Source organism: Anomalospiza imberbis, chromosome 3 (assembly GCF_031753505.1).
Source record: "Anomalospiza imberbis isolate Cuckoo-Finch-1a 21T00152 chromosome 3, ASM3175350v1, whole genome shotgun sequence".
In the NCBI taxonomy this organism is placed as follows: Eukaryota; Metazoa; Chordata; class Aves; order Passeriformes; family Viduidae; genus Anomalospiza; species Anomalospiza imberbis.
Genome location: NC_089683.1, coordinates 70,032,238 through 70,046,319, shown reverse-complemented (window position 1 = coordinate 70,046,319; position 14,082 = coordinate 70,032,238). Strand labels below are relative to the sequence as shown.

Sequence of the window (14,082 nt, the reverse complement as noted above, 5' to 3'; positions counted from 1 at the left end):
TTGAAGGAATGGCTAGTCCCGAGGGTCAATATACCCCAAGGAAAAGAAATTCTACATTAGCTTTCATTTTGCAACATATTGAAATCTTCTGATACCGTAACAAACATTTCCATCTCCACGGAAGCCAATAGAACATTCACAGAAGAAACGATTCCCAGTTCCTGGACGGCACACGGCGTTGGTGTCACAGTTATGAGTGCCAGTGTAGCAAGGATTCCGGTTAATATCAGCAGAACCATCTGGCAAGAGAGACCGTATTTAGCCTTGATGACTGTCCAAGTAATAGCACCCAGTTAAGGCCAGGAAGTAGGTTGCTCATAACGCACATTAAACAAGGAAACATTTTTGCATCAGGAAGAAAGGGCCTTGCAGGTGATATCTTAGATATGTATTTAATAGCACCTGTATTCCTTGTTACTTGTACAAAGGACTACTGAGTTGAAAAAGAGCCACAAAAACCTCTTTAAAGAACAAGACAAAGAAAATTAATTTTCCAGTCACTGACACAAGACTCAAAACATGATTCCTAACAGCTTGGTTTATTCATTTAATTAGAAAAACTTTATTTTGTAACAAAAAAAAGTGAGCACAGCCTGGTTTTCTACTCAGCTGGTGTGCATTTTCAAATTGTCTCTTTGCTTTCTTTCTGATATTAGTGCAAGCTTGGACAGCTCATCCAAAAAACCTTTCAAAAGCAGACTGCAATTCAAAGATAAAATGCCATGTTTCAAGATAAATTCTAGAAACTCATCCATGATAAATCCCATTCCCCCCTCTTTTGCTCTCTTCTCTGACAATGCCCCCCCACCCCCAAAAAAAATTAATAGAGGAACTACAAATTAGGTAAAGATAAACAACACACTCCATGCATCCAAGTGTGAATAGATTCAAGGTGGTGTATTGAGAGTATTTCAAGGAATTAGACATAAACATCAGTGAATTTCAAGAACAGAGCATCACTTAAAATACTCTTTCTCAAGTGAAAATACAAATTTTCAACAGTTCTATTTCTCTCCTTCACTGGTGGATCTGGACTGCTACGAAATAATGAAATTAATTCATTTAACTCATAGACACCCAGCTAGGGCAGGCTAAAAAAAAAAGGATGACTGCACTTAATTGCTTACAAAAGAGAAAAAGCAAAATTTGCAATTGATACGTACCACTGATGGGGCCGATGGAATTGCTCATGGCGTATCGCAGGATCTGCTCATCTCTGTTGTACAGGACAAACACACTGTCCACCGAGAGCTGCTGAGTGGCAGGAGCAGAATGGGGGGAGTCATCATGGATGCATTCATCAAAGGAGATGGTCTGGCGCCACTGATAGGCACCTGTGTATGTGGAAGTCACTCCATCCCTTTCTGGCTCTGTCACCGTGTACTCCCTTGAGGACGATGAAGTGATCACTACAACACAACAGCAAACACACTGATCAGAGCAGAGATCAAAAGTACCCTATCAAATGCTATCTGTAGACTTAGGATGCAGTCTGTGTAGTGCAAATGGGAATTTCAAAGGCTAGAGGTTGTGAAAGTAGATGTATTTCCATGAAGAGGAACAAGCACTTGAGTACACTTACTCTGTTCTCAGGGATCACAGGTTTGAGAAATGAGTAATTTGATTTATTTTGACGTATTTTAAAAATTTAACTTGACTTTGTGGATTTCCAATTAACAAAAGGAAAATTCAACTCAGCACTCAGAGGTTCCTTTAGGTGGATTTATATAATGGATCTCCAAGCTAAGGACAACAGTCATCTCACCAGCCTAAACTACACCCCACTTTTAGTTCATTGTAGGCTATTAGCCTTAGATTTTAACAGAGCCCTGAAGAAGCTGCATGTCTGAGAGCTCTTGTATGCTTCACAATAGTTTTCTACATTGGGAGAAATTGTGAACAAAACTCTTCAAAAGGATCTGGGCTTGTGGATCCTCCCACCAACAGAAAGGTCCTCAGTACACCACTATTCTTTGTTTGGACACCAGAACAAACCTATATCAATCCACTTGCAGCAGCTGGCTAAAGCTGGATTTCTGCTAAGTCTATTAGATATGCCATAGGACAGCAGAATTGCAGCTGTTTGAGTCCTGGTAGATCAAATCCAGCCTGAAGGACACCTCCTTCCAGCCTCTGACTTTACCTCCATGGGAATGGCATTTCTGCCAAGTAGGCAACTGTTCTGTAGAGCAGACACTGCCCAAACTCTCAAGTTGTTCGGGACAAAGCAGAAGCTTCCTGCTGCTTCTACATCCTCCTCCTCCCAGTCCAAAACAACAGGCAAAGCACAAGCAGGTTAATCACTGGCTACCAAACTCAGACATTAGTAAATATAAGGCAGTGACAATGTAACCACGCCATTTTCTAGCTCTAGCAACCAAAAGTGCAGTCTCTCCTGTATTCATGTGCACACAGGCACATGAATACTGCCTCATCTGTAGTATTCCTCTTTGACAGCCGGGCTGGCTGGCCAGCAGCAACATTCCAACCTCACTTCTCTACCTTCTGTATTGAAACACCCGCAATTTTATCCAGGAAGAGGAAAGCAAAATAATTAAGCAAAACAAGATTGCCCTGTAAATAGTGAATGAAGAATGGTTCTCTTAGGAAACCTAGGATCTGTGATAAAGGAATTGAGAGAGGAGCACTAAGAGACAATGTGGGAAACTGATAAGGGAATTAAGAAGTAATTTTCCAGTTGGTTGTTAAAATTCAGCTCAAATAATACTGATAAATGCTTGCAGAGTCATTGTAGTGAAGTTTACATGAGACATATTGGTAAATAATGGGTTTAGTCTCAAAGATCACAGCTCACTTAATGACATTACAACAAAAAGCTATATGCCAGTACAAGGCTAAAGGGCTGTGGACTTACAGAGAAAAACTTTACCACATGTACATTGCCATCAACAGCATAAAAAAAGGCCAACAAAAAGGGAAATCAAGAGTGTTTCGCAAACAACAGTTCAGAGAAAGTTAGAATTGTATTTTTTCAATGAAAATATTAGAAATATTTGCATTGTCCCACTCAAAATCCACCTTCTTTTGAAACCTTTTCCTAAGGGGTAAAATGCAAATTTCTAAAAGTCAAAGGGTCCTAAATACACTTGTAAAAAGGGAATAAAATAATGTTTTTCAGATTTTCTTAGTTTCTGCTTTTTGCACTTTTTTATAATTTCATTCTTATGGAACCTTACCAGAACTGGAAGTGTGGTAGAGTTCAGTGTATGGCTCTATATGGACTGATGCCCCAGATGGGATCTCAGGTATTCTGCCCTCCATTTCTGTGCTGATGGTGAGATGACCATGCTCATCAATGCCACTGAACTTCTGCTTTATAACCAGCTTCTCATTGTTGCCAAGAAAAGTTACTTCTGTTTGCCGTGTAAACTCACCACCTAAAGAAAGAGAATTGGTGAAACACTGAATTTAACAGAGGTTTCCAATTCCTTCTATTCCAAATATTGCTTCTAGTAGATAAAATATAAATTACTATTGTCTGCAAGTTTTGATGTAGCACAATTGCTAATGTCTTGTGTTTCTAATGAAATAACTTTCAGAGGTATACTGATAATATACTTGGATACTGCAAGCAAATATTTTTAAGCACTGCACATGATAAATCACAAATCCCTGCCCTGAGGCAGTGGGGTTTTAATAAAATTAAAAAGAAGTTCTGACTAAGCTAATAGCAGTAGACCTCATCCTACCATTTAAAAAGACATTTTAGAGAAAATTCCCATTAGGAGTACAGAGAGTTAAACATAAAAAAAAATAAAAATCCAGTACATCTGTTTCCAAATCAAAACCAAGTGAAATGTATGTTATAAATTCCAGAACAAGCCTCAAACATATCAAATCCAAGAAAATCCCATACCAAAAGTTGTGTTCAACTAAATTCGTATTACAAGTCTGTAAAGGATCAAATTTTAAAAAGAAACACATGTTCTCCTAGAACAGATTGAATCTACAGCAGCACAACCAACCAGATTTGTTCTCAATCTCTTATGAAAAGCTTGAATTGTGAGCAGGGCTTTCTCTCAAACTAGCTAACAGAATCATTTGCAGGTCATGCAGCAGCTGTAAAGCGCTTCAGACCCTCAAGAGGTCAGGTCACTGTTTCTCTTTTGCTTTGTTGCTACAATCAGAGATTTAACATATTAAATCTCTTGAAGATGTAGGAGAAGCTTTTTTTAGTGACCATTTAGTAACTATGTACACTCTAGTAACAACCTGCCCCCCCATATCTTTTTAATAATCTCTTCCTTGAACAGAAACTGGCCAAGCCAATGTTCTCTCTAACACGCTTAGTTGTTGTACACTGACAGTAAATTAAAAGGTCCATTGTCTATATATGGTAAACAAGAAAAATGGTGACAAATTTGATTACAAAAAAACATTTTGCAGCTCAGAATAGATGTGTATTTTCACCCTATATTGCTTCTAAATACACATTTATTTTCTTTTAAGACAGAAAAGTATAGCAATTTTGAACATTATTTTAATTTAAAAGTTACCAGTAATGCTGAATCCATTTTTATATCCTTGCTGTTCCACAGCAAACATCCATCCTATGATACCTCCAATAGAGGCAAGAGGTAGTAAAGAATACCCCAAAGTCTCTGGGATTGTGCTGATAGCAGTGTAGGCACGCCCTTGGTTCATCACAACATAGGAGTGGAGATCAGTGTTCTCAAATACAACTGGAACGGGGTTGCTTCCTACAAAGATTCTTCCTCTGACCTTGCCGTTGACTCTCTGAGGAGAACCTGGCAAATCAATACAATACATCAGAAAAAAAATAATAGTACTCTCATACTTTCCAAGGAACATAGTCCAGAGTGTTCACAATGTCCAGTGTTGAAATAAATGGCAAACAAATACTCAGAGTTCAGACAAGAAATAGCTATGTGTCCACTTGCTTATATAGGTACATGCAAGTGTGTTGTCTTATGTGGATGATAAAATGGCCAAATTTCCCTGAAGAGATGCTCTTTATCCTCACTGAAAGGACTGCCTGCAAGGATAACTTGATAACACTGTTTGTAACAGCATATTTGACAGTATGTGGCAGACAGAAACTTAAGATCACACTTCATATCACTACAAACTGAATGAAAATTTGTTCATTCCCTATTAGAACACTAATGCCATTAGGCATTAGAATAATTGACCTATTATTCTAACCTATTCCATTTCTTGGCTCTGAATTATTGGCTATTTTGAAGACTGTCAGTGTTATACAGAAGTAGCTATTTTGGAATTGCTAATTTTCTCCTGTATATAATTTCTTACATGGAAGTTTAAATTTTATTATCATCAGATCCTTCTTTTCTTTTTACGGAAAATTCAATTTTATGAACTGAAAGCTAAGTATTAGGTTTTTCTTTTCTGGTTTATAAAACACAGTCTTGCAGTAAACTATTTGAGCTGTTGAAATGCATCTGTACTCTGAGCCAAATCACTACGAGGATTACAAGTGTATACATAAGAAATTCCTTTATGGATTTTACACGGGAACAAAGTTTAAATGGGTATTTAACAAAATCTGGCAGATCACCCTTTAGCAAAGCAGTTTAAGATTCAAAGAGGAGCCATGCTCTTTGGTTCAATGATCAAAGTTAATTTGTTCATCACTTTGAACTGTCCACTTCTAGAGTGAGGACTATATCAGATTATAACATATTGGAACTTCATGGCTATTTCTAGGAAAATACGATTGGATGTTATGTTTTCTTTTAAATTATGTCAGTTACAGAAGAAGTTTATTTTTTTCTAGAAAGTCACATTAAAATGCACAAAGCATTTTTTGACCACTCAAAGCATAATTGACCACTCAAAGTAATTTGCTTCACTCAAAAAACCACTTAAAAAGTAGAGCTCGCCGATTCAAATGCCTTTCACTATATCTCAGTGCTAAGTATTTCAAAAAGTTTTTATCAGGTCTTTTTTGGAATACAGGCCACCGTATTCAAGAACTCCTTATGTAATTGTTGCTTCCGTATCTAAATTTCAAACCAGTTACCTTCTGCTACACACTGTCTGCCATTTCCTTTGTAGCCAGCGATACAACTGCAACAAAATCCGTTGGGATAATCCTTGCAAATAGCGTGAACAGAGCACTGGTGACGGTTGTTAGCGCAGGTCTCTTGGACATCTGTGTGGTAGCGAAACACTGGAAAACAAGACCAGACATTCGTATTTCATGTAATTACTGTGGTATTCACATATCCTGAAACTAGTTTAAAAGTATCTCTGGGCTCACTTTATCAGTTTTGCATTTTCTCTTTAAGGAAAACAAACAATTGCAATTGATATTGGCTAACCTTGCAATATGCAAATAACTTTTCTACTATCTTGCAGGAAATGTCAGGGCTTCAGCTGTTTAATTTAGTTAGAAAACTGTTTAATTCTATTAACTTCAGCAGATCTACATTAACACAGATTAATTAAAATTCCTGTCAAAGATAAACACACAATTTTATCCTTGTTTCCAAATCAAAACAAAAAGGGGACTTTTTAACTCTAGAACAAAACACACTAGTACAGTGCCCAGGACCATGCCGCAACTGATGCGCCCCGTAATTGTAACTGTTTTACCCTGTCATTTAATGGAGATAGCAATTCTCACACCTGCTTCAAGAAACAAGTAACATCTGGGCAGTCAGTCACAGTACTCTGAAATTTCTAGAAACACTTTATTAGAATTTAGAATTGCTAATTCCACCCTTCTAAGACTTGAGGCCATGAAACCCTAGTCAAAAAAATTTACAACAGCTTCTATTCCCAACCTTTATTAAATCACCTTTATTCAGTAACACATCTGAGAAAGGTCTGTGAGCTTAACTAGAGAACTAGTTAACTAGAGAACTAGACTGGCAAAAACTGCATCTGAGGTGACATCCAAATTAACTACCTCAATAAATAACACAAACTTATGACATGTGTCCAGATTTTCAGATATTAAGCTAATGCGAAGGAAACATTGTTTCTTTGGTAATTCAATTTCTTTCACATGTCTTTTTTGTAGCCTGCCCATGTTAGAAGACGCTAAACTGTACAAAAGACCTTACCTATTCCAGTTTCATCAAATTCTTCCACATCTATGACTTGAGGTGGCTGTGGGGGGAACTGCTGGATTCGAAACTGGCGGGGTGGAGCTTTTGCTGTTGGGAAATTTTGAGGACTGTACAAAGACTCAGTTGAAGGTGTTCCTGTTACATCTTGGTATGAAGTCAGAAAGTCTTCTGCAGCTAAGTGAGGAACACTGTATGTGACAAGGTGCTGATCCTCTTCAGTGCTGTCTGTGCTACTTGTGATATACTGCTGTGTTATTTCAGTGGAACCATAGTCAGACATAAAGGGCTTAGAAGTCATCTCCTGGTCTTCTTCGTGTGGCTCTATGCTCTCCAAAATATTGCTGATTTTGGCAGGCACAATACTGTCAGATGAGCTACCAATCTCGAACACCCAGACGCCCTGCTTCCCAGCATTGCTGCTTCTGTCAAAGAGAAGCACATGACAAATAAAGGAAACTGTGTGGTATTTCTAGCCTACATGCAATGTTATCCTTCACTGCAAAGTGTCAGGACAAAACTGTCTAATTATCTTAACTACATTACATACTTACCTACAGGTACAGTTCATTCAGCTGTGGAACACCCCTGACAGTTTGGTTAACATTTTGTTTCTCCTGACTCAAAGCTCTGTTGAGAATTTCTAGCTTTCTTGCCTCCAAAGTGGTGGGAACAGAGGGAGATTTTAGGGCCACAAAGATCTTGCTACCACTTACTAGAACTTCCTAACTCATTCCCTTTCCTGCTAGTTCATTCTTTCTTTCAAAAACAAATACACAAAAACAACCTTCCCAGGATAGATTATGAAGAGTTGAAGTCTAAGTGGTACTATTTATAGAAGAACTAAGTATACTGGAATCCCTACCAGTGACAATGGGAATATGGACTTTTAACCAATTACGCCAGAGTCCTCAAGGGGGGTGGATATTTATCAGTAGCAGATCTTGTGACTTCTCATGCAATGGCGAATGGGATCTTATTAGTTCTCATTGATTCATGCTACAATTAAGAAAACCATGGAACTCTGATGTTTTCTTGAGGAGTTTAAACAAAGAAAAAAGCATACTTGTACAGGTTTCTAATGCTGTCTTCATCATTAGCAATGACATTGTAGGATCCTGGCTTTTCCCAAAAGTAGTAGTTTGTAGAGGCTTGACTAAAGCCAACCATAGCAGGAATATTTTCATCACCATTCTTGGAATATGTGCTACAGAACTGCAAGCTATCTTCTGGATAAAGGAAAATAGCATAGGAACTGGAATCAGAAGAGGCTAAGACAGCCTGGAAAGTGTTTCTCTGTGGAAAAAAAAAATAATACACATTTATTCATGTCAAAATAGTTAAGAAAAAGTTTTTTTTTTCTTTTTAAATGCAAAATTAAAATCAGAATTTTCATTAAAAAGAAAAAAATTATCAAAAGTAAATTAAATCTGTAGGAAATAGGCTGCCCAAAGCATAACAATTTTAAGCTCTGTAATGCTGTAGGCTGCTATTTCATTTCCTTAAAATAACAGAATTGATGTGCTAGACTAAATAAAAAATCTGTAAACAGAATGTTTAAAGTAAAGTTAAAGTTTCATGTTGCTAAAGTCTTTTCCCACAGGAACGCTCCTGCCTACTGTAGGAACCACTGGGACAGCACCTCAGACATCAGCTGTTCATTGCTCCCAGGGTGCAGAATTGTTACCATAAACACAATGCCTGTGCCAAATTCAGCAGAAGAAATTAGCTGTTGACATAAAAAGATGTTTTAAGAAAAAGTAATGTTTTCATCAACTTTGATAATTATGGTATACAAAGTTACATATCCATGCAGGATAGTATCTGCATGGTTTAAAAAGGGGAGAATGATTGTGAATAATAATAAAAATAACCTTTAGCTGTTTCTTAACCCAATACTAGCTACAAAACATGAGCTTTTTCTGAATGCAATATCATCTGTTCAAAATGGACATAAGATTCTACTAGTCCACACAGTTATCTGATTTTACATAGTTTGATGTCAAAGTGACTTAAGAGTCTTCTGAAAAATGCAAGCCAGCAGCATTACATTGCACAGAGGGAGGTCAGGACATTCTAGTTCAGTTATTATCACAACGCATTTAACATTCAAAATAAGAATCATTAGGAAACACAACTAAATCAGCTATGTAGTTTCAAGCATTATCTTTTGAATTAATAAAACATTATTAAAATAAATCTCAAGTAAAAGTTCTGGAAACTCCTATTTTGCTACAGCCTTTTCCACAATGATATACATCCTTAGGTCGCAGAATTCATTTAAACACAAATAACTTCAAGCCTTCAAAGCAAAAGGTTAGAGTGCTACACTTTAGCTGAGCATTTGTCCAACATGACTTAAAGCTCTGATTAACATTCACCTTTTCTTCCAAAGCATGATCTTCTCCTAGGGCCTGGAAAGGAGCCACAAGCTTCCAGGTAACAACAACAACACTGCTGGGATCAAAAGCAGTCTCAGGAAAACCACTTTTGATATAGTCAGATGCAAGTTGCAAGACATCTGAGGATGAATCTTCTCTGTAGTACACATTTCCACGTCCATCTGTTGTGTCCAGGTCAGCCATAAAAGGAGCAATAGCCCCAAAACTCACTGGGAATTGACCAAGGTATTTTTCTTCACTTGAGGGTTCATTCACTGCAATAATTCCATTAGTGGTAACCTAATAAAAACATGAAAATTACAATACAAATACTGTTTGTACAACCGTCTCCCACATATATGCTCGAGATCACAATATTTTAATTCCAAAAGAAATTGAATCAAAAGTCAGTTTTGTATTTAAAAAGTACCTGTGGTTTTTTAAGCTTTTGGTTTTTTATCCCATGTTACGAGTCCTGAGATTTCAGTTGCCCAAAATCAGAGGTCAGTTGTACAGACAGAACAGCCTTTTTTTCCTAGATAAAGATTTTAGCTATTTAAATTTCAGCCACCTATTGTCTCTTCTAACAAGGACATACTCAACCTTCCCACCAACGCTTCAGAAGCTGACAGAATTTCTGAGCAAAGAACTAATTCACACATAGATACCAACCCAAAAAACTGCTCCATTCTTATATATTGTAATAGCCTGGGTGAAAGTATGTATTTTGGGAAGACATACAGATTTTTTTTTGCCTGGCCAAGACTGCTTTAGTTTTCACCCCACTACAACCACCCTCCTAGGAACCTCTCTGCTACTGTGCAAGGCTAACAAGCTGCTGCTCACTCTGAAGACATTCTGTGAGCACAGGGCACAGCTCTTATACCAAAGGCTAGGAGACAGGATTTCCACAGCAGATATAGGCTACCCTATAAATTCCTTTACAGCTGAGTGCCCTGACACAGTCTGATAGGAAAATGGGTCTAACACTTGAAGGGGGTTGGGGGAAGGAATTTATAAGTTAAACTCTTGGTCTGCAAATGCATAGGTACTGGCTCAGGGACATTCAACCTATCATTGAGACAATGATTCAGTCAGCCACCTCTGACTAAAACTGAGATATATACATGCATACAGGTAGGTGCTAGGGCACATCCAAAGTCCACTGGCAAGCCAGAGCTGGCTCTCACACACAGTGAGCAAGACTGCAGGTGTCAAGCCTTAGGGCTGTGCACGAAGAGCTCACACACAGCTTTTTGTGCCCAGCCCTTCCACCAGCTGCGTTTGGCACTGACTCAGCCACATACAAATCCACCTCCAAGTCTTGGACTACCTGCTAACAGGACACATCTGACTACCTGCAGGCATCCAGGCATTCGCTCTAGAGCTGCTGGCACATACACAGGGGACTCAAAAGGGGACAGAGGTCCCAGAACTGTCACTATTAGCTATGGAATTAAAACTGCAATCTCCCACAGATTTTTGTGAGGGATTTTTGTGAGTCCAAGAAGAACAAACTATTGCTGGATCTTTTTACACAGTCAAGATACTGCCAACATGATAAAATCTTTACAAATGCCTAGAAGTGGGTCAGAATGGCTGCTGACTCAGACTGCAAGGCCACCTAGCCCAGTGGCCTGACAGCTTAGAGATTCAGCAAAACAAGAGGACATGCACATACTTCTCCAGTGAGCCTCCAACTGCATCCACCTCAAGGGATTCCCTGTAGTTTGACTGCTTTTCTTCCTCAGTGGACCTCTTTCACGTATTTGTTGAGTCTTCCCTTAACACATACAAACTCTATGCATCCACAAAATCCCTCAAAAAAGAACTCCATGAATTTGTGACTCAAATCCTCAGGTCTCTCCTACTTTTGTTTCCTTTCAGTCTGGCTTCCAGCTTAATTGATGGCCCTAATTTTTGTATTGGGACATATAAAAATCCTACCTAGTCTCTCCCACTATCTAATTTCTCCTCCAGAATGAAGACCCCCAGCCTACCCACACGCTCCCTGTCTAAAAGCTATTCTCTGTCTTTGATCATTCTTTTTGTCTCCACACATTTCTTCACCCTTTTCTACTCCATAAATTTGTAAACAAGGAGGCCAGTAGGAGGCCACACATATTCTTCATAAAGAAATTGTGGTCTGTGCAAGCCTGTCAAGGATGCTGGCTACTTGTGCCTTGGCAATGTCTTTAAAATCTGGACCACCACTGCTGCTACATACAGTAAATCAAAAAAAGTGTAGTATGAGAATTCATGATACAGATCACTCCTCCATACACAAGAAACACCTCTACCTTGAACTCTCCTTTGGCTAACCAGCGGGTCAGAGCATGTCCCCTGACACAGGCCAGTGGTCAGTTTGGTGTATAATTGGAAAATGCTTATCACAAACCATTATCTAAACTTGGCAAATAGTTCCCACAGTATATGAGAATTTATCTTAAAAGTGGTTTGACATATGCTGACCATATTTTCTGCAGATGTACAATTTCATTAGCAGCTAGAGTGTAAAATACAAAAAAAAGTTAAGATCATGTAAAAAAATAGGTGTGTTTGCTTTATGCATGAACAGTATATCTAAGGTATGTGAGCAGTAAATAATCTGTGCAAAGACCTTGGGAAAGCAGGTCATGTTAGAAAGGGGGAGAAGAACCTGAATATTGTGAAAATTTTTATACTACTCATTCATGACTTGACACTGGCCACAGACCATAAGGTGAGCTATGAATCTGAGGAATAAAGAACTAAAAATACAGCATGGGTTACCTCATTACAGACCCTACAACTGGAGTTGGACATACAAGAGAAATCTAGTCCAGAAAAGTTCCCAGAACTCCTACAACATCTGTACACTAGAAAATGCTTCACATTCCTGTAAAGCAAAGCTAAAACATGACCCAAAAATAAAAAGCCACCAATTACACTATACCACTGGAAGACAGGATAGAGAGTGGTGGACATTACAGTCTGTTTGCTAAGAACTTTTAGCAAAGAGATGCGCTCCCTCTTTAAAGTAATAAATTTAGTGCAAGTTAAAAGTTTTCCTTCTGCTTTCTTACATTTTTTTTGTACACGAACAGCCCTATTCTCACCTACATCCTCTTGTGAGAGATGTCTGGAGTTTGAGGTATTTTAAACAAATTCCATGCTATTCATCAGATCTGGTGTGTGGCTGGTGTGTATAGATTTTGCAGCTTCATGATCCCCCATTTATGGCAGAGATTAAAATAGCATTAAGAGAAAATACAATCAGGACTAGTTAATACTGCAGAATAAAGCAGAAGCCAGAAGAAATGGTCCTCCTCTTTTCACCTCTTAGTGACATATGTCTAGCTATTCCTTTCCTATTTGCTAAAAAATTTTATGTAAGAAGTAATTTTATTAAAGACATGCAAAACCCATTTTTTAAAGAAAGTTTTTAAGCAAGATAGTTCAGTTTTAAATGTAAAGGGAATGTTTCTATAACCCAGAAAACATTTGCAAGCCATCACATGAAAATAAATAAACAATCTGCTCAATTTGTGCAGTGATTTTTAAGGAAAAAAAAAACAACTCACCAATAATAAAAAAAATGTCTAGTTTCAGATTCAACAATACATTTATATTGACAAATATTGAATACTCCTTTAACTTCACCCTGCTTCTTTCAAGGTCACAAACATAGACTTAAGTGTGAATCCCAAAATAAAGAGAAGTAATTTGGGCTAAGTACTGGGTTTCATCAAAGCATCATTCCTGTCAAAAGGGAAAGGGGGGAAAAGAGGCCTCAAGTAGGCGTTGTCTAAAGACAAGCTTTAGAGTACATCTCTCCTTTTAGGGTATAACACTATTTAAATTGACAGGAACTAGCATAGATGTATTTTTAGCATGTTAAACTTCTGGATTACACACATAGTTAACATACATTTGTGGTTTGTAGCAGAACCAATAACACATATACACAATTATAGGTCCACCTTGAAAACCAAGTGAGAAGAGGAATGCAAAGTAAGGAGTATTTCTATCAAAAGAAAAATTGTATCTCTGGGTGTACAACAAAAAATTAAAGTTTCTAACAAATAAGGCACTTTTTCCCTGTTCAGTGACTAGGCATTTTATGGGCTTGAATATTTCTGCATAAAAAAATGCTTAGAAATTTTGAATTTCCTTTTATAATGAAGTGACAGTTGACCGAAAGCAGCAAAGCTTTCTAATACAAACATGACCTATTATTTATTTAAGAAGTTAATAGAAGTAAGGTTTAAAAAAATTGAACCAAGCTTGCATTAGAGGTTTCTCCATTCTTTCCTAAATGGAGGTAACCCCTAATCCTTCCATTTTTCCACACCAGTAAGTTTCAGTGTAAACTGAAAAAGCCTTAATAAAAGTGTGCTATTAAAACAAATAGAACATTATGGGTTAGTGATAGAGTTCAATGCTGTAAATCTTACATACAAAAGCACCATATTGAAGATTATAATATGTGAAAGTCTGTTTCCACTTATATGAAATAAAAGTGCTCTCTTCTGCCTATGAGAGAAGATTTTGTTGCCAGGGATTTTATGACAACTTGGTACTAAACAATCACTTCACAGAATGCCTTGCCTTTCTATTCATGTGTACAGCTAACTTAACTCAGC

General features: G+C 37.7%; 1 protein-coding gene across 1 annotated transcript in view; it reads right to left on the bottom strand.

Annotated features, from left to right (window-relative positions):
• NID1 (nidogen 1) overlaps positions 1-14,082 on the bottom strand; it is a 43,738-nt gene that overhangs the window by 27,285 nt on the left and 2,371 nt on the right. The window contains exons 2-9 of the mRNA XM_068185023.1: positions 9,458-9,757; positions 8,143-8,372; positions 7,074-7,501; positions 6,026-6,175; positions 4,518-4,769; positions 3,198-3,398; positions 1,164-1,409; positions 96-239 (exon numbers count right to left, since the gene is read on the bottom strand). Coding sequence (XP_068041124.1) covers positions 96-239; positions 1,164-1,409; positions 3,198-3,398; positions 4,518-4,769; positions 6,026-6,175; positions 7,074-7,501; positions 8,143-8,372; positions 9,458-9,757 — 1,951 coding nt within the window. The remainder of the gene's footprint in view (positions 1-95; positions 240-1,163; positions 1,410-3,197; positions 3,399-4,517; positions 4,770-6,025; positions 6,176-7,073; positions 7,502-8,142; positions 8,373-9,457; positions 9,758-14,082) is intronic.